General features: G+C 36.6%; 1 protein-coding gene across 2 annotated transcripts in view; it reads right to left on the bottom strand.

Annotated features, from left to right (window-relative positions):
• Positions 1-14,026: 14,026 nt before the first annotated feature.
• Positions 14,027-21,137, bottom strand: part of nrg3a (neuregulin 3a) — a 1,091,065-nt gene continuing 1,083,954 nt past the window's right edge. For both annotated transcript variants that reach the window (XM_030156113.1, XM_030156114.1), the window contains one exon: positions 14,027-15,476. In XM_030156113.1, coding sequence (XP_030011973.1) covers positions 14,792-15,476 — 685 coding nt within the window. In that variant the 3' untranslated portion in view covers positions 14,027-14,791. The remainder of the gene's footprint in view (positions 15,477-21,137) is intronic.

Raw genomic sequence — 21,137 nt, 5'->3', positions numbered from 1 at the left:
CATAACCTGGTCTCTTGTAGCCTGGCCAGCCATCTATCTTTCTCAATTAGAAATCTGGAATCTGGAATCATGGGGCTTGAATCCAAATATGAAGGCGGGACTAACAGGTGCCGAGTAAACCAATCATTAATATAATTAATAAACTTATTAAACCAATAAACTTGAGAATACAGGGTGTAATCTGTAATTCCATCCTTATTTTTGAATCATGTAAACAACCGACAACAGTTGTAAAAATATTTGTGGACTTGGAACTGACTTTGACTCATGACAAAAAGAAGTCGGTGTGTATGACGAGTTGCGAAACACCTACCCCCCAGACTTGTGACTGGTCGGTATAGAGTAAATCATGCATATTTCACAGTGACTGGCCCAATTCCAGACTGTTTTGTTAGGACTGAATACAGTGAGAAAACAGGATGGCTGGACAGACTAGGTCTCTTGTGTTTGAGTCTGCTGTATTTTATGACATTACCTGAATAATGATGCATTCATTAAAACAACCACATGATGTATGCAAATGTCTAAAGTAAAAAGAAAAGAAAAAACAAACGAACAGTTTTTTCTGGAGATGTTTGTCTGCCTAAAATAGACCTGTCATGGAATTACATGGAAAAACTCCTACTTATTTATGTACAGATGAAATACCTTCACATATATTTCAGTATGACACTTTTTTTTTTTTTTAAATACCTGCAGAGATACTTCAGAGACAGTTGAGTTTTGTTGTGGAGGATATTTGGATGCATGTATAATTCACTGGCCTGTCATCCATTTAGCTGAAATTACCATCACATCTTCCTTTAAAGGTAGGGTAGGAGATCCTGGAAAACATTGAATTCCGACTAGGGCAGGGGTCGGCAACCTTTAACACTCAAAGAGCCATTTCGACCTGGTTTCCATGGAAAAGACAACACTGGGAGCCGCAAACACTTTTTGACATCTGAAATGGAGATGTTAGCATATACCGTAAATTCCGGATAATAAGCCGCTACTTTTTTCCCACACTTTAAACACTGCGGCTTATACTCCGACGCGGCTTATACAACGATTTTACCGGTACCACGGCTTGGTGCCGCTGCGGCGCACCTCGGGGCCAATGCTAGGTGCCGTTGCACTGCCGTACCATGGCTCAGTGCCAGGTGCCGTGGCACCTGACACCGAGCAGTGGCACGGCGGTGCAACGGCACCCAGCACCGAGCCCTGGTACCGCGGTGCCACGGCACCTAGCGTTGGCCCTGAGGTGCCGCGGCACCTTGGTCGTGCCATGGCACCTGGCATCATTAAATGTTCTATTTTCTTCAGATATTTTTCTTTTCTTAGATTTCTCCATACTTGGTCTACCTGGGGTTGAAAGTCTCGATAAATGTATGGCGTTTTGGCGGGCTGTCAGAGAGTGTGACGCATATTTTGAGCGACGAAAAATAATACTATACATATATATGTATATCTATATATGTGTGTGTGTGTGTGTGTATATATGTATATATATGTATATATATATATATATATATATACATACACATATATATATACATATATATATATATATATATATATACATATATATGTATAGTATTATTTTTCGTCGCTCAAAATATGCGTCACACTCTCAACAACATATATATGTTGTTGAGACATATATATTCAACATATATATGATTTTATTTTCATATTTCGAGATCACAATAATCTTACAATTTACAACTACAATTAAACAAACGAACAAACACAAATAAAATACTTTGTTCAGATATTGTGCAGTTTTGGTGTCGCAGGGCATTCCGTGCATGCCGGCTGCCGGCTGACACGTCAAGTGCTGTCAAACGTCTCTGAAGAAGGCGAATGCTGATCACTGAAATTGCACAAGGTCTGAAGAAAGAAGTTAAAAACTTTGACTTAATAAGAAGACATGATACACGTTTTTGAGACAAATAACATACACTTCAATCGGACACTTATAATTTATTTTCCCAAGCCACGCAGAGCCGCAACATAAGGATGAAAGAGCCGCATGCGGCTCTGGAGCCGCGGGTTGCCGACCCCTGGACTAGGGTGACCAGGTGTCCTGTTTTGTGCAGGACTGCACAGCGTTATGACCATTTTTTCCACATCCTGCAAATTGAGACGATGTCCCGCATTTGATTGGCTCTGTCTCTCCAAAGTGCAGCACAGTCGCCTTTCTCCAAACATAGTGGCAACATCGCGATCACCATTGGCTGTGTCCGCTGTCAATCAACCAACATGCACGTGGGGTCAGGAGTCCATTAACCTCTCACTGACATCCTCCTGAGCTCTGCCCACTGACGCACAAAAAACAAAGGAAAAAGCCTCAGACACCAGTGTGCAAATATTGGTGGAAATCATGGAAACTCTGCGCATAAAAAAAAGATGAAACTACAGAAAAGAATGGGAAAATGTTTATACATGGGTGAAAGCGGTGGGGGATGATTCACAGGGGGTATTCTGCGAACTATGTCCAACTTAATTCTCTATCGCGCATGGAGGCGAGTACGACTTGAAGTGACACACTGTATGTATGTGATGTTTGGTTAGATTTGATCCATATTCCCTTTTGCCTATTTTTAAGTTTGGAGTTGGAACTGAGAGACAACAAACAAACAAATATGCTTTTGTTAAGTATGTGGATATTTATTTTTTGACAAAATTCCACAGGATATTTATTTTATCTCAGTCTATTTTTATTACTGTGTTAGAATGTTAAATGTTTGACTGTTCTGTGTGTGGATGCACAAAGGGTTTAGGTCCAAGTAATTTTAGGTTGGCTGGAAGTGAAAACAGCTGTTATAATGTTGTCAGTTACTCCATTTTGTTTTATTGCACATAGAGTAATTTACCTTTAAGGGTTGAGAACATGTAGTTAAATAAATTAAAAAAAAAAAAAAAAAGAAAAAGCTGAATTTCTAAAAGTATTTAATTACAGTATTTGAAACTTGAGGTTTATTTTTTGAGTTTTTACAAGCAAAAACAGTTGTTGAAACCTGTGCAGAAAAAGCAAAAAATAAATGCCCAGTGCAAAAATATGCATACTGTGTGCAACCAAATCAAATTGTTGTTATTCATATTTATAAGCTCGACAATAAGATGCACATTGTTTAAAAATCTAGACTTTGTTCCAGCATTACAGTTACAAACATTACAAACACACTCCTTGTCCCACATGTGACTCACAAGCACCTGGTCACCCTAATTCTGACGTAGATTCAATGATCTACCGTTGACAATGCAATGTTGATTTTACATTGTTTCAATGCCCATTTGCTATCTGGGTAGTGTTTTAGTATCCATAAAGTTTGTTTAATCAGGAAAAAATACACTGTAAACCCCAATAATTTACTTTAACTCAAAATAATAGTTGAAACTGATTACATTGAAGTTTCTAAGTAATGTAACTCTAAACCTGTTGCCTTAAAAAAAAATAAGTTATGAATAATGTAAACTTGAGTGTATTAAACTCAAATGCTTGATTTGAATGGAATTACTATTTTAAGTACAACGCACTAAATGCCAAGTTAATTTAACTTAAAATTTGTTCCAAAGTCAGTTGCTTTGTATAATCTATAACTTCATATCATCAGTTCATTGAACTCAATTCCAAGTTGATTTAAATTAAAATCTTCTGCTGTATAAATTGTTTCGCATAATTATTAAATTTAATGTAGTGAAGCATGGATGGAAATTAGGCTGGAAGTTAGCTTAGTATAAATTGCCAGTACAGGATGTTCTTTTAATTTAGCAAAGCATAAAGATTTACACTATACAAGTACAAACTTAGATGAACAGGAAATCCATTGTTCTTCCTCTGGCTCTGACTCATGGTGCAGCTCTACAAAAATACAAAAACAAACACAAAAAAGCCAATAAACACTGACATACACACATTAAGTCAAAATTAACACTAACACCACAACCCCGCTGAACCCCTGCACAGAAAAAGAACACATTTTCAACAACATGCCCAATACCCACAATGCAATGCAGACATAAAAAAAAGGTGTGGTCATGACTAAAACTGAGTGATTTAATTCAACTTAAACTGTTTTTGTACTTTTGACTATGTCTACAAATTAGTAGAATATACTTAACATTTTATAGTAATGTAATCAAACTTAAATCATTTAAGTACATTGTAATTACATTGTAATTAAAACATTTTAGTAAATACAAAGTCCGGGCTTACAGTGTATGACAAAAAGCCATACATTTTGGCAAAAACCCTTGATTTCAGGATTTCAGATTTTACAGGGTGGGGAAGCAAAATTTACAATATTTTGAGGCAGGGATTGAAAGACAGTGTATGACCAATTAGTTTATTGAAAGTCATGACAATTTATTTGCCACAAGAAAATTGACAGAATAGAAAATGTTTTTATTCTATGTGTCCTCCTTCTTTCTCAATAACTGCCTTCACACGCTTCCTGAAACTTGCGCAAGTGTTCCTCAAATATTCGGGTGACAACTTCTCCCATTCTTCTTTAATAGTATCTTCCAGACTTTCTCGTAATAGTTTTGCTCGTAGTCATTCTCTTCTTTCCATTATAAACAGTCTTTATGGACACTCCAACTATTTTTGAAATCTCCTTTGGTGTGACGAGTGCATTCAGCAAATCACACACTCTTTGACGTTTGCTTTCCTGATTACTCATATGGGCAAAAGTTTCTGAAAAGGTATGGATAATAGTGTTAGGTATGATTATGACATCAATATATGTTTGATTTCAAAACAATTGATGTAGTTCCTCGCTGAGAAAAAACAACTAAATATTCATTGTAAATTTTGCTTCCCCACCCTGTATATATATTTCCCTACATGGAAGTCATAATAAATATTCAGACACCTGACACCTGGCCTTATGTCAGTATCAGTGGACCACTTCCTGTTTCAGTATCATGCAGTTTCTCCTCTGTTGTTGTTGTTGTTGTTGCTGTTCAGGATCACAGAGCTAGACCCTGACCCATTCATTCTAAAGGAAGAAGTTAAAGTGACTTACAGATTTCAACTCATTCTTTCATCTCAAAGCCACCAAAATAAAAAATTGGATTCATTCTCCACAAGTCAAGTATATTTTTAACATTAAAATGACACAGATTGAGAGAATAGGAGGTCTGTCTGAGACCTGCCACTGCCACAGCAATGAACTCCAGTAAGATCTCACAACACAAATCTAATCAGGAGGAGGTAAAAACAAGAAGACAAATAAAATCAGTATTAGTAATAGTAGTATTACTATTATGATTTCATTTAGATCTTATTAATCTACTTTCATAAGTCTCTGACCACACCCACAGAGGAAATGGGAACATATTTTGAAGGCTGTTTATAAATGGAGAATCTTTGATTAACTGAAACACATAATTGCTTGTTTTACTCATCGTTTCAAAGTTTTCCTGTATAAAACATTCCTCTGTAGTCCATCCAATGGGATGTGTTCTGGTGGGAAACTGATATCGGTACATACAGTCTGCTGCATGTCCAGATACACACACTGTGATCAGAAAACACATTAAATGTTGTGTGTGCATATCCCGATCAAAGTCCCCATATCTCCAACAAGGATTGGCTTTTTTCTTTCACATTCCAGCCTGATTTACCTCCATGCTGCCTAAATTTCACTCCCATCATTCTAAGTCTCTGGCCAACATGATCAAAAACCCCTGTGAAGAGCAAAACATCTTTTTTTTTTTTTTTTTTTTTAATTTGTGTGAGTGTGTTATCTAGATGTGTAGCCATCCAAGCTGTTATAGGGTGTGTGTTAATACAGGAGGGCATACAGTGGAAAGTGCAAAGAAAGAGATGTTGACACACTGTGTACGTGCACGTGAGCAGAAGTAAACGCATGTACATTGACACAAACGGACACACACGTGCACAGAAATGCCCAAAGTATCTGGGCTCACCGACGCTGAACTGGCGTGGAGTTCAGTCGAGGTCTGGTGGGGTGGCTGGGTCTGGCAGGCCGGTGCTTTTGGAGGATCAAGCTGTAGCTCTTATCTCTCTGGCCTGATGGTCTAACCTCTCCTCCCTGCCATCAGTCATTCACACACACAAACATATAAATGCACACACACACAGACACACACACACACACATATAGACAGAGACTGGACTGATGGTCTTACTTTTTGCCATCTGACTGACTACAGCTGAAGCTGCTAAACTACAGGACAGACGATTACAGCTGAGCTTTTTAGGGACAAAAAAGTGAGAGTGCAGGCAGTCAGAGGTTGAAATAGTGACGTGAAGGTGGTTGTTGTAAATGCATGGTACACACACACACACACACACATACACACACACACACACACACACTACCAGGCAAAAGTTTGGACTCACCTGGTTTTTCTTTATTTTCATGACTATTTACATTATAGATTCTCACTGAAGGCATCAAAACTATGAATGAACACATGTGGAATTATGTAGTTTAAAAAAGTGTGACATAACTCAAAGCATGTTTTATATTTTAGATTCTTCAAAATAGCCACATTTTGCTTTTATTACTGCTTTGCACGTTCTTGGCGTTCTCTCCATGAGCTTCATGAGGTAGTCACCTGAAATGTTTTCCAACAGTCTTGAAGGAATTCCAAATGATGCTGAGCACTTGTTGTTCATCTGTGGTCCATCTCATGTCATTTAAATGAGAAGGTGAGTCCAAATTTTTGACTGGTAGTGTAGGTTATAGTATTTCCATTTGTGGTGTTTTTTGTGGTATTGACAATGGTGTAGTTACAAAAAGGTCATAGAAAGCAATACAAGTAATGAAAAGAAAACATGTGGAAATGAAGCACTGTAAAAAATTCCCAGTGTTTGACTATGATCTTGTTTTTGTTTTTTTTTATCCCAAAACAATTTTTCTCTCTTTTAACCTCCTAAGCCCCAGGAAATATCAGCAAAGTACAAGCTTTTTTTCTGTTTTTGTTAAATAAGTGCCAATATTGGAAACATCATGATCCAACAGTTTTTTCAGATGCAGTTTTTAAATTTTTTATGGAATGTCCTTTGTGATGAACAATTTTCTTTTCATTTTTATTTTTGTATAAAGTTGTGAAACTCTTGTCCACAAACGTGGACGGAAAACCCATAGCTGGGTCTTAGGAGGTTAAGGGATTTATCACCAATGATTATAATATTACCCTCTGTGTTTTGCATTTTTCAGTGAAACACATGTATGTTCTTTTATTTAATTCACAGATCATATAGATGCTCATGAGTAAATCCAATAGTTACCTCTGCCAAGGAGGTTATGTTTTTGTTGCCGTTGGTTTGTCTGTCTGTGCGCAAGATAATTCAAAAAGTTATGGACGGATTTGGATGAAAATTTCAGGAAATGTTGATACTGGCACAAGGAACAAATGATGCGGTCTGCGCTGTTTTTTCTAGAAAAGCACTCGTAGAGCGCAGATCAGTGGCCTCCCCACCCCCGATCACCACCAAAATTTCATCATTTGTTCCTTGTGCCAGTATCAACATTTCCTGAAATTTTCATCCAAATCCGGGACACTGATCTGCCTTGGCGGAGGTCTGCGCTCTCCGAGTGCTTCTAGTTATGATATTAAAACAGAGAGAAGTGAAGAAAAAGTGACTTCTTCAGCAAATATATCAATAGCTGAAAATGAAAACCAGCTTCTCCATCCATTGTCATTTGTCCAACTCTATGGGTTTTACTGGTGAACCAATGTTGTAGAAGATGACGGTCACTACTGAGCCTCTGAACGTCCAAATGAGTCATATCTGATGAACACAAAGAACTGAGAAACTGCATTTTACTTAAAACAGAAAAAATGAAGAAAAAGTGACTTTTTCAGCAAATCTATCAATTCTCTATCCACTGTCATTTGTCAAACTGCATTGGTTTTACTGGTGATCAGTGTTGTAGAAGACGACAGTGTTTCCACGTTCACTATTGAACCTCAGAACATCCAAATGAGTTATATCTGATGAACACAAAAAACTGAGAAACTGCATTTTACTCCAATTATTTGCATGTGTTGACAGGATTAGTGATCAATGCATATTATATTTTAGATCAGTAGATGCTTTTGGTTGCTGATGGCTGTTTGTGTCTCTAAGGGTTCAATGATAAATTCCTTTTAGAGGTAAAATTAAAGCTAAAACTACTGTATTACTCTTTACTGTTATGCATTATTACTGCATTACTGTTCATTAAATGTGCTGTTTTCCTCCAGCGTTAACAACGGTATTAGTAACGCCGTCAAAATACAGTAGAAAGAAAAGCCTCTGATTATGAATTAGTAAAATACGTTTGTGTTTGCGTTTTAAAATCTACTTTTCATATTAAAGTTGATGTATTTTTAAGTTCTGTTAAACTTTCCATGCAAATATGCATTGATGAATCCCCACTTTATCATCAGAGTTAATAAACAAAATAATGAGCTGTATGAATTTTGCTCAATGCCATATTCCCACATGCATTAATTACATGTGCTGACTGATCCCTCACACCCCAACACACATATGGGCAGACATGTTCTCCAATTAATGCGCTGACTCTTTTAATAAACCGGCAAGATTTGAAGTTTATACACTGAGCAGCGTTCAGTTAATGACATGTGTAAAACCAGTTGAACAGACTTGTGCTTAAGTGAGTTTTCTGTCTGTGCTGCTGCTCAAATGTGTATTGTACTGTGGAAAAATAATTATACAGGGTTCAGTAATAACTGTAATAACTCACACTTTGAGCTGTCAGTTAAAAAGACAATACCAGTTTGGCATATGGCTTTAGCTCTTGCTGTAAACCTTATATCCAATATATATGAAGTACATTTCATGTTGGAAATGTCATGAAAATATGTAGCACATGAATATTTTTACACAGTTTTGCAGCAGGGCTAATTCCAGATAAGAATACAAATCCAGACAATACTCGCAGACTTGTATCTGTTAAAGGTGCACATGCTGATTACAGTTACTCAAACCAACATTTACTTTTTTTGCATTGTGTTGGTGCACAAATGCACATCAGCGTCCATACGTCACATTGGTGAGGACACTGTCGATTGCATGGACGTCATTATCAGCTGAAACTATTGATGTTGAACACGGTAATATCAAACACATCCCTTTCATTGTTTCTATTGATGTTTTTCAGAAAGACAGAATAATAATAATAAAAAAAAAAAGGCTTATTGGCTTGGTACTGAGGAAAAGTGAACCTTTTCATACTCTTGAATGATGAACGAGAATATGAGCTCTCAGGTAGTGTAGGGAGATATAGTGTCGTACAATGGAATCAGATCTGAACTGAAGAGTTTGGCATGAGTGAGGACATTGTATACTGCACAATTACTTTACTAAAATGCTTTAATTACAATGCACTTAAATGATTTAAGTTTTATGATGTTACTATAAAATGTTAAGTATATTCTACTAATTTCTAGACATAGTTGAAAGTACGAAAAAGTTTAAGTTGAATGGAATTAAATCACTAAGTTTTAGTCATGACCATCATAAAACTTAAATCATTTCAGTGCATTGTAATTAAAGCATTTTAGTAAATACAAATTCCGGGCTTACAGTGCACCTTTTTATCTTCGCATTGCATTGTGGGTATTGGGCATGTTGTTGAAAATGTGTTATTTTTCTGTGCAGGGGTTCAGCAGGGTTGTGGTGTTAGTGTTAATTTGGATTTAATGTGTGTATGGCAGTGTTTATTGGCCTTTTTGTGTTTGTTTTTGTATTTTTGTAGAGCTGCACCATGAGTCAGAGCCAGAGGAAGAACAATGGCTTTACTGTTCATCTAAGAATGTTATTGTACAATGAATATCTTAATTTCTTGTCAAATTAAAAGCACTTCCTGTACTGGCAAATGACATTGAGCTAACTTCCATTCATGCTACAATATATTAAGTTGAATAAATTCATAACTATTTTGGTCAGAAATAGGATTTTGAGTTTGATTAACTTAAAAAATTTGTTAAATCAATTATAAATTAATCTGGCTGCAATTGAGAAAATGAGTCAGTGTAACCTAAAATGCTGAGTTGAATGGTTGGATAGTGGGGTTGATTTTACAACAGATTTAAAGTACAAATAACTTGTCATTTAGTGTTTCCTACTTAATAGTTTAAGTTCAATACTGTTAGCATTAACGTTGAACCTACTTAAACCAAATGATTAGTCGATCATTACTCAAATTATTTAAGTGCAATCACTTGCCTCAAATTTTTTGAGTAAACGCAACTTATCCGGGCTTACAGTGCAGAAAAACTGGAATATGTTTACACCAAGGTTATAATAGTTTTGGATTTTTCATTATAGTTTAGTTTTGTTTAGTTTTGACTTTTTTTTTCTCTAATTCAGTTAGTTTTAATTAGTTTTTAGAGCAGGTTTGCGACTTTTTATTAGTTTTATTTTTTCTAAATGCTTAGTTTTAGTTTAGTTTTAGTATTAATTTTAGTTTTGTCATAATATCTTTTCTCTTCCTCTCCATCGTATTCAAATAAATCCCAGAAAGGACTCTGCTGCTTTCTCCCAACTTTAGTCTCCATGTTTCCAGGTAGAGTGGGGATCAGAAGACGACTGGAAACCACAAGTGACGGACCGTGAACTGCCATATGGTGCCGCTGGGTAAAATTGCTAGAGTGAAATAAATCGCTTTCATATCAATCCGACATTGACAAAGATGAAAACGAAGGGAATTTTATCCATAATTTTTATACGTTTTAGTTAGTTCTGTAAGCACACAATACAGTTTCAGTTAGTTATCGTTTTTTTCTCGTAATTATAGTATTTATTTATTTCAGTTAATGAAAATGTTTTTTCAATTCTAGTTTTCGTCATTTCGTTAGTTTTCGTTAATGATAATAACCCTGGTTTACACTGCCAAAAATGCTCTGGTAGAAATAAGTCTAATATTCCTAAATCTGGTCAAATTGGTTTACATTGAGCTAAAATATCTGCCAATGGGGAAAGAAAAAAATGATTGGCTTAGACCAGGGGTCGGCAACCTGTGGCTCCGGAGCTGCATACATCTCTTCATCCTCCTTGTAGTGGCTCCTCCCTTTACTGCGGTCAAGCCAGCCGCTATTCTCCTCTGCATGGTCAAGCCAGCTGCTAGCGTTTTTCTTGTGCGCTACTCATTCGACAATTACGGTAGATGAGCTGCATGGAGCGAATGTGCCTTCTGGACAACAAAAGTAAGGGCTCATTTATGTTCTAGGTTAAAGACACAGACGGATACGGTCGGCAGGTTCTGTCTGTCCTTTGTATATTACTTATGTAACTCACGTAATTACTCACTGTGTACTTTTGGGGTAATCCTACAACAGATTCCCTTCCAAGCTACAAAAGTGTGTTTTTTCATCTGAAATAGGCTTTAAGGCTAAATTCAATGATGAATAAAATTATGATTTCCAAAAAGTACCTCATGAATTTGGTATATTTGGTATTAGTACTTTATATACTATTAGCACAAATACTATGAACTACTTTTACTGTGTACTTTTGGAGTAATCATACTCAAAAATCCCTTCCAAGCTCTAAAAGTGTTTGTTTTTTCGTCTGAAATAGGCTTTAAGACTAAATTCAATGATGAATAAAATTATTTTTTTCCAATAAATACCTCATGAATTTGGTATATTTGGTAAAATACTATTAGCACAAATACTATGAAATACTTTTACTGTGTACTTTTAGAGTAATCATACTCCAGAATCCATTCCTCACTGCACTTCTTTTTGTTGTATTCAGTGGTTGTAACAGATAAAATGTAAAAAAAAAAAAAAAAAAAAAAAAGATTAAAACTTTTAAAACTTTATCAGCTCTGTTATTTTTGGCAGCTTCAGACTTTTTTTGGTGGAAGAGGGGGCAAAATGGCTCTTTTGATTATAAAGGTTGCAGACCCCTTGGCTAGACTTCTTAAAACAAGCAAAACAGTCGATCAACTAAAAAAACAGAATGTGCTTTAAAACTAGACAAAATGCTACAAACAGTGCTTATTACCAGAAATAAAATACACTAATTTAAGACAGAATTATTTTAAATGAGGAATTTTAGTCTCTGGTCTTTAGTCTCGCTGGCTGGATGAATGTAAGTCTTAAAATAAGAGTAACAAGTGGATAAGAATTCTTAAAATAAGCATTTGATTCTCTTCATTGAGCTGAAAATGACCGCTTCAACTGGGAATCTACTCCAGATCTTCCACATGGGAATCTGTTGTGTTACCAACTGAGCTAAACACCCACTGTGCTGTCAAGGACCAATTAGTGCCTTCTTATGGAGGAGACATGGGTGTCAATGTTAAATTCACTATGAAACCACCTCTCAAACAAACTGCTATTAATCCATAACTGTACATCTGATCTCAAAAACTCTTGCAGGTGAGCCTTGGGGTGAGTCTTGTAAACGTATCAATGCATACTGTCTGTCCACATGTGATGTCTGTTTACATCCCTGTATGTGACTATGTACTGATGCATGGTGTGTGATTATATTGTATGGATAAGAGCAGCTTTTCCTTTTTCAAATCCAAACCTATTCTTTCTTTGTTTTTGATTTGACAAATGATGCATTTTCCATTTAACTGCAAGGACAAAGACTTTTATTATCGAAAACATTGTATTCCATTTGTCTCTTGTTTCTCTTTATCTTGATGTAGTTTTTAATTAAACCTTCCATAACCAGTTTACTTTTCAGTATGAAGACAAAAACTGCTGAGCTTATAATGGGTTTAACACTCATTTAATTAATGAAATAGCATCTGTGGACTGAAAATTTGTTGAATTTTGGCATGTATGTAACAAGAAATTGTCATAACACTGGAAAAAAAAAATCAAAATCTTACCAAGTGTATTTGTCTCATTTCTAGTCAAAAATATCCCATCACACTTGAAAGAAGACATAATCACCTAAAGAGTAACTTTTCAGTGAGATATAAAGAACTTATTTTGAGACAATAAATCTTGAAAATCTTATTTCAAGAAGTCTTACCAAGATAATTTTCACTTGTTCCATTGGCAGATTTTTTTTTTTTTTTTTGTGCTTAAATTAAGTACAAAAAATCTGGAATTAAGCAAAGAAAAAAAAAAAACCCAAAAAAACATCTGCCAGTGGAACAAGTGAAAATTGTCTTGGTAAGATTTTTTAAAATAAGATTTTCAAGATCTGTTGTCTAAAAATAAGGTCTTATATCTCACTGAAAAGTTACTCTTTAGGTGATTATGTTTTATTTTAAGTGTGATGAGAAATTTTGACTAGAAATGAGACAAATACACTTGGTTAGATTTAGATTTTTTCCAGTGATACAGGTTACTTTTATGAACAATATAGATTTTGTGATTGTTGGAGGTTTCTTAAAGTTGTGTAATCTGTGTTATGTTTGTAAAAGGTACTGGTAAAGTATCATTAGTGTAAATCAGAACTGTTACTTGGTGTGTGTGTGTTTGGTCAGGATGGTATCAGGGAGTCCAAGTATCTTCAAAACAACCAGTCAAAACAGTCGTAATTTAAAGAAATCTTTACCAGAATTGCAACCAGTTTTTACTTTTTGTCACCAGTAACATTTGGTTGTAACGTCATACAGAGATTCAAAAGCTTCCAATTCATAGGATACAACATAGAGACATTTATTTCTTATTTCATTACCCAAACCATGTAGTTTTCCCTCCCATCAGCCCCAGAAAGCAGCGTTGTTCATTATTAACCAAAAATGGCAAACAAAATTAAATCAAACTGTTCCATTTGCTCCTGTGTTGACCATTAGCCCTCGGTCCTTCCATTGTCCTTCTGTCCAGTTATTTGATCATCAAACCCAGCTGAAAAATAATGCACAGAGTGAGTGTGGGTGCAAATGTGTGTGTTTGTGTGTATGTGTGTGTGTGTGAAAATATAATTTGTAACAAAAACGAAAAATTATCTTAATTGGTTTGATCTGGTCAAAGGGGAGTCAGCATCTAAGATAAGATGTCTTAAACAATCTTCCGTCTCAACACCATCCAAGTGTAGAAGAAGCTGTTCCCTTCCCAGCGTCTCTTTCTTTACCCCCCCCCCCCCTCTCTTTCTTTGCAGCACACAATAACACACAGAGCAGGGGAGTTTTGTGTTGTAAATCCTCAAAGTGTTGTTGGTTACCGCAGAGGGCCGTACTGTAATTCTTGGCTTGGGTAGACAGGTTTTTCAGAAGGCAAGAGGAGGGGGAATCTGTGCGGATGCTCCTTTTTTGGATTCCGTGTGCGCTCACAGAATCAGACTCACAGATCGTGAACGTGTGGTTGGACGTCAATAAAAACCCTGAAGGAGTTCTTCAGTTAGAACCAAAGTATGACAGAGTTAATACAAAACAGGGAGAAGAAAACAAAGAAAAATAGTTACATCATTCCTGTGTTCTTCAACTTTGTACTTGGTCACTTTTTGAATTCCATATATTTATATCCATATATATTTATATATATATTTATATATTCTTTTTACAATTAAAAACACCATGGATTTGACAGACTATTTGGTTTCTTTTTGTCTAAGTAGAAGTGTTTCTCTTGTTTTGTAAATAAATGCATGTAAATATCTTTTTTTTCTTTTTCTGTACTGTCAGTCGGTGTAAAGGCGGCCACTTGAGAAGTGTTTGTATGTTTGGATCCATACAGTATGCATATCATCAGCACATTTTCAGAATTTCCACGATATTACATTTTTTTTTTTTTTTTTTTTTTTTTCTTTTCAGTTCTGCATTTCCATTTATGTCCCACAGATGCAGAACACTGGAGTCTATCAAACACTGTCAAACCAAAAGTGAATGTCCTAAATGGTGTCTTTTCATTGGCTGCTCTGGCCTACGTCTCTGTGTGATTGGCTGGGGCTGAGCAACTGGGTCTGCGTGGGCCCGTTACAGCTCAGTGCTCCAGCTCCTCCTCCGTTAAGGTTCAGGAAGCAAACAGTTTCTCTGGCCTCCACAAGCGCAGTGGCGGAGGTGCTGCTGCTGCTGTTGCCGTTGACCCCGCCCTCCTCCTGCTTCCTGTGAGCCAACGCCAACGCCCTGAGCTGTTCCTGTGCCTCCTCCAACAGCAGCGCCACCTCATCCCGCTGCTGGCCGATGGCGGACGAGCAGGACGACGCGGCGTGCACTGCCTTCTCCCTCCTCTCTTCTTTGCGGGGTGTGGCCTCGCAGGTGACTGACATCGTTGTGGTTGCTGGGGTGACGCTAGTTTGCATACAAGACACCTCGTTGTCGTGGTGACACTGGACAGAAGGGATGATCGGGATCGAGCAGGAGCGAAACGGAGGTGGCGGGGAGTGGCTGTGGTGGCGGCTGGGCCTTCGCAAGCTTCGAGTGGTGGGGTTGGGATCTTTGCGCTCGGAAAGAACGCACGGGCCTGAACGCACCTCCACGTGGCCGCTCCAAGAAAACGGATGTGTGGTCTCCGTGGAAACAGGAGTTTGCATATGAAGGAAGGCATCTCGTCTGGGGTCATCGTACTGGTTCTTTCCCTCCATGTGGCAACTATGTAAAACAGGGAACAACAAGACAGAGAAAAAAAAGGAGAAAATTAGCGGAGGTTTATTTAGATCAGGGGTGTCGAACTCATGTTAGTTCAGGGGCCACATAAAGCCCAATATGACCTGCAGTGGGCCGGATCATTAAAATAATAACATAATAACACAAAAATAATATCAATTTTTAAAAATTTGTATGTCTAATTTCTATGTTTTCGAGTGAAAAAAGTAAGATTATAAAAATGTTTATATTTACAAACTATCCTTTAAAAAAATGTGGAAAAACATGAACAAACCATGACCAAAATGATATTTATTAAGAAAAAAAAGTGCTATCTTAACAATTTATGCCATTATTTAGCCTCAGCTTCTCATTTTTACATGTTCATTGCAACGTACAGATCACAGTGGATCTACAAATACACAAAACATTTAATAACAGACAGAATATTGGTACAATTACTCTTAATTCTCTTAAGACATTTCAGGTTGTTCATATTTGTTCAGGTTTTTCACATTTTTTTGTAAAAGGATAGTTTGTAAATGTTAACATTTTTGTGTAAGTTAACTTTTTTTTTAACACTAAAACAAAGTTATAGTTTATTATGATAGTATTTTACTGGTCTGACCCATTTTAAATTGAACTGAACTAAAATTATTTTGACATCCTTGATTGTTAATATCTTCAGTGTAATTTCTGTATTTCACTAATTCATCCCGCGGGCCAGGATACAAACTATCCAAACAAAAAGGACGTGAATAACCTGTAAAAAATGAAATTTGTTAAGAAATATAGGTACAGTTTTATCAGTATTGTGCCTCAACTTATCATTTATACATATGCATTACAGATCCGATCTACAAAGGCACAAAACATTTAGTAACAGGTAGAATATTGTCAAAATTGCACTGAATTTTCTTTAGACATTTCAGGTTGCTCATATTTGTTCAGGATATTCACATTTTATTGTTAAAGGATAGTTTGTTAATCTAAACATTTTCAGAATTTCATGTTTTTTGTGCTAAATCAAAGAGAAAAAATTGGTGTTGTCATTATTTATAGGTTATTATGATATTATTTTTGAGTTTGATGCCCTAACTTGCACTTTGCAAATTCATCCCACGGGCCAGATTAGACTCTTTGGCCCCCGGGCCGCATGTTTGACACCCCTGATTTAGATGGAGACACTTCCTGACTTTTAGAAGACAGTTAAAGAGAACAGATTGACTTGCGGTGAGTCGACAACAGGATACTCTGACTAAAGAGGGTGGCATTTGGGATGACCAGAAGATACTTGAGGAGTCAGAAGATACATAGACTGACCCAGAAGATACTTGGAAAATGCTTAGAACAACTAGTGGACACTTCAGCCAAGTAGACAAATTACAAGAGGACACTTGAGCTTGAGCTGTAGGACAGAACGGAAACACATGGGAAACTACTGAGAAAAACACCCACGCATTAAAGAAGTGGATGAAACCACTGTATGCACAACGACTGGTTTGTGGACTATTATTCTGGAGAACCACATGTGATGTTTTGGTGTTCCTCAGTCTGACACAATTCCAGGGAACCCCAACTTTTATAATATACAGTATTTCAGAAAAAGTATTTGACATGTTTTTGATAAGTTCTGCATACATTATCGCAGTTTAAATGGTAAACAAATGTATTTTTGACCACAAAATCGAGCACTTAACTCAGTGGTTCCCAACCTTTTTTGGCTTGTGACCCCATTTTCACATCACAACTTTCTGCCGACCGCAGACATTCAAAACTGAGACTTTTTTTTTTTTTTTTTTTGCTAAAATTAATTTGTTTGGATCATGTAATAGTTTGCTATACTATGCTGCAAATAAACGTTAATTTTAGAGGACATTTAGGCTATATAATGTATATTATTATGGTTGGAGGCAGTAAAGCCAGGTGTAGATTACTGCACAAAGTGAGAATTTTATTTTCCTTGGTCAGGATATGTACAGTCAGTCCAGCTTGGATTTACAAGGCTGAAAATTAATACTGAACAAACAAGAACTCAAACTATGAATTATGAAAGAGCTGCAGCATCTGAAACTGACCACAACGAAAGATAAACAGTACCACAGTGCTTCAGTTTCAGACTCACAGTTTGTCATGTCTTTTATGGATTGTGATTGTCTCTCTAAAGTCACCATATATTTTTTTATTAGTAAGTTGTTGGTTTTTTTTTTTTGTTTGTTTTTTTTATCAGTTACCAAAAATTTCAGTCGACCTCATTTGAATTGACTTAACAATTGAATTGGCTTAACTTGACACTGACTTAACTTCTATACATAGACATGTGGACATATATTGAATGGCTCCACCTCTGCATAGGCCCTATCCTTAGTACTTTCCAAAATTCAACTGGACTGGTCTTCTTGGATGAGAGATTAAATGTTTTCAAGAACAAAACCAGACCAGTTGAACTTCAAAACCTACTAAAGGTGAACCATGACCTTGGCAAATGAGAAGTTACACAGTTGTATACGCTCTGCTGGACTTAGTCAATTTTGTCAACATTAATACTACTCTTAAAAACGCATAGGGATATAATTGACTTCTTTAAGGCCAACTTCAGGCTAATGCTAAGGTACCGAAAACATAGACCACAGTGCTAATTTAGAAATGTTACATTAAATAGTACCAAATAATATTAGCTCCTTGATAAATTTAACACACATACAGTGAAAACAGTGATAATGACTCTGTGTAATGTAATTAAGGGGGGGAGGGGGCTTAATATCAAATACCACTTGAGCCCTGATTTTCTGATGCAACAAGATGTTCTAAACACTCCTGTGTAATTTTTTTTTTGTAAATTTTGCCCCCCCCGAAATTACTTTTTTAACTCTGAAAATCACAGCTTTTATAGCTTCTCCACTCTTTTGTCCAGTGCAATGTATAAATATGTTCATGATGGGCCATTTAATGATCTTGTCAGTGCCATATTGTATCGTAAGAGTATTTTGTACTATGAAAAGTCTAATGTTAAGGTCATGTTGTAGGTTAAAGGTCCCCAAAATACCTTTTTTTTCAAAAATTCATACCATTCTGACATTTTATCAATATGTCCTAAGTTCTCTTCCCTCTGGTTACCTCCGCCAAGGAGGTTATGTTTTTGCCAGGGTTTGTTTGTTACCTCCGCCAAGGAGGTTATGTTTTTGCCAGGGTTTGTTTGTTTGTTTGTCTGTTTGTTTGTTTGTTTGTCTGTCCGTTAGTGTGCAACATAACTCAAAAAGTTATGGACAGATTTTGATGAAATTTTCAGGGTTTGTTGGAAATGGGATAAGGAAGAAATGATTAAATTTTGGAGGTGATCGGGGGTGGGGGGGCCCACGGGGGGGGGCGCAGACCACAAAATTTCATCAAAATCTGTCCATAACTTTTTGAGTTATGTTGCACACTAACAGACAGACAAACAGACAAACAAACAAACAACCCCTGGCAAAAACATAACCTCCTTGGCGTGGGGGGGCCCACGGGGGGGGCCATTGATCAGCCTTGGCGGAGGTCTGCGCTCTCCGAGTGCTTCTAGTTTCCTGGTGGGATCCCCCAAGGCCTTTGGCCCTTTCAATTGATTTGAAATTTTTTTCCACATTTTTGTATTCCCAAGACATGGGAGCATTAGAAAATCTGAGCTAAAGTTGAATCTGGAAATTTTCCTGAAATAAGCCCCCCCCCAATGTAATATAAATTAACAAATAAATTAGTCTAATAAGTTGGTTATTGAACAACGCTAACAATGCAAAGAAAAATTTCAATGCAATACCAAATTAAGGCTAATTTAGCTAAAGTAGCTAAAGCAAGCTAAGAGCAGATCCCAGTCTGACCAGCTTAACTGTTTATGAAAACATACAGCTGACCTGTAGATAATTGCTTAATCTTTGATCACGTTTAGCTTGTCTTATCCTAAAATCACAGAATGTTCAAATAATGTTAAAGACTTTTAGTTTGTTGTCCATGATAGGACACATTAGTGACATATTTGTTAAGTTTGGTCAATTTTACCTCTGGTTTTGACAATATAAAGAAGGAAAAAGATATAAAAATGCATATTTAGTCATGGTTCAGTTACATGACAGACTGTAGAGCTGCTGCAAATCGGTCTCAAACTGTCACTTCTCAAAAAAAAACAATAATTTAGTTACAGTGCGGTCATATCAGGCAGCATCATAATTTGCTAGTATATAGATGAGACGTTACATATCACCACAAAGGTCATGTGGTTGTTATCAAACCAACAGTTTTCATAAAATACGTGTTTATTTGAGGAACCGATCCATTTTTCCCCTGGGACTCCTTTCAGACTCTGGCCTCCCTTTGAAGACCCCAAGACCTTGACATGTTTATACAGACTGGATCCTTGCATCTTTAGTCAGAAAACCATTGCTGATGAATTGGAGTGTAATTAAAGAACATAAACACATCAGATAGACATGACAGTCTGCCAGGAAGGTGCCAATAGACAAAAGTGAAAAAGAAGAAAAGTCAAATGGAACAGAGGTTATTGAGCTGCAAAACTTCTTCACTTCACTTAGAGATGAAGTCATTGTGTCTTTGTGATTTCAACTCGATCGCCTTTTCAAACTCCCACGCTGAAACCCAGACAGAATACACAGAGGAACAGCTCTCCGCCCTTTGCCATCTCACCTGGTAACAGAGGATGTGGAGACAGAAGAAGATGAATCTGACATCTTTCTTTCATCTCTTTATCTCCAAGTCTGTGCACACACACATGCACAAAAATCTCCAAAAACCTCCCACCTCCTTATATAAGTGACGAGGTAGCATAAAGTTCAGTTTTTATATAAGTGATTTAATGATTTTAAATGTGTTTTTCATTTCTATCAAGTGCAGGCTTTAGTAAAGGGTGACTGAGCTAACTACTTGTTATGTAGCCACTCATATCTGTATTTATTATGTGAATGAGAAGTTGTTTTTAAGATCATGACCATGTTCTTTGTCCGGAGACCTTTTCAGAGACATTGTTGCTTAGAGACTGCATGAAGCAACTGAAAAGTTGCTAAAGAAAATGCAGCTTTTAATCTATCTACTCTTCTATACCCTGTCCTACCTTTATTTAACCCCTTAGTGAGTTGTGCTTTAACTGTCATCACCAGCCTAAAACATACTCAGCTGACCTACAGCCTGTATTTTCTATGTTGTCTGCTCATCATTCATTTTTTTTCCATTAGTAACAGTAGTAGCTTTTCCACTGGACATCTGTGAAAAACCTTACCAATATTTACTAAACGTCAAAAAAACAGAAGTGCGTAATGCCGGTTTTTCCATTAAATCACAAATGCGATGATTTGTTTATTTGTTATCACGAGATGACACGAGACATCATTCCATAAACATGCCGACGAACATAAATATCACATTGATTTACATTCATTTATACATTTATATTCATTATTATTCTATATTACCTCTCTATCCCATTCTAAATTAAATAATTATTTAATATCCCGGTGTGTCCACACATACTGTGCCATGCTTCTTTTAAAACTCTTCTTCTTTGCTTGTTGTAACATCTGTCAACATCTGTTTTTTTTTCACATGACTCTAGCTATGGTAAAAGGTCTTTCCATTGCAATTTTGCGTGATATACCAATTTCGCTAGGCCTTAAAAACCACCTCTTG

The sequence above is a fragment of the Sphaeramia orbicularis genome, chromosome 15 (assembly GCF_902148855.1).
Source record: "Sphaeramia orbicularis chromosome 15, fSphaOr1.1, whole genome shotgun sequence".
Lineage (NCBI taxonomy): Eukaryota > Metazoa > Chordata > Actinopteri > Kurtiformes > Apogonidae > Sphaeramia > Sphaeramia orbicularis.
This window is presented reverse-complemented; position numbering and strand designations above follow the sequence as displayed.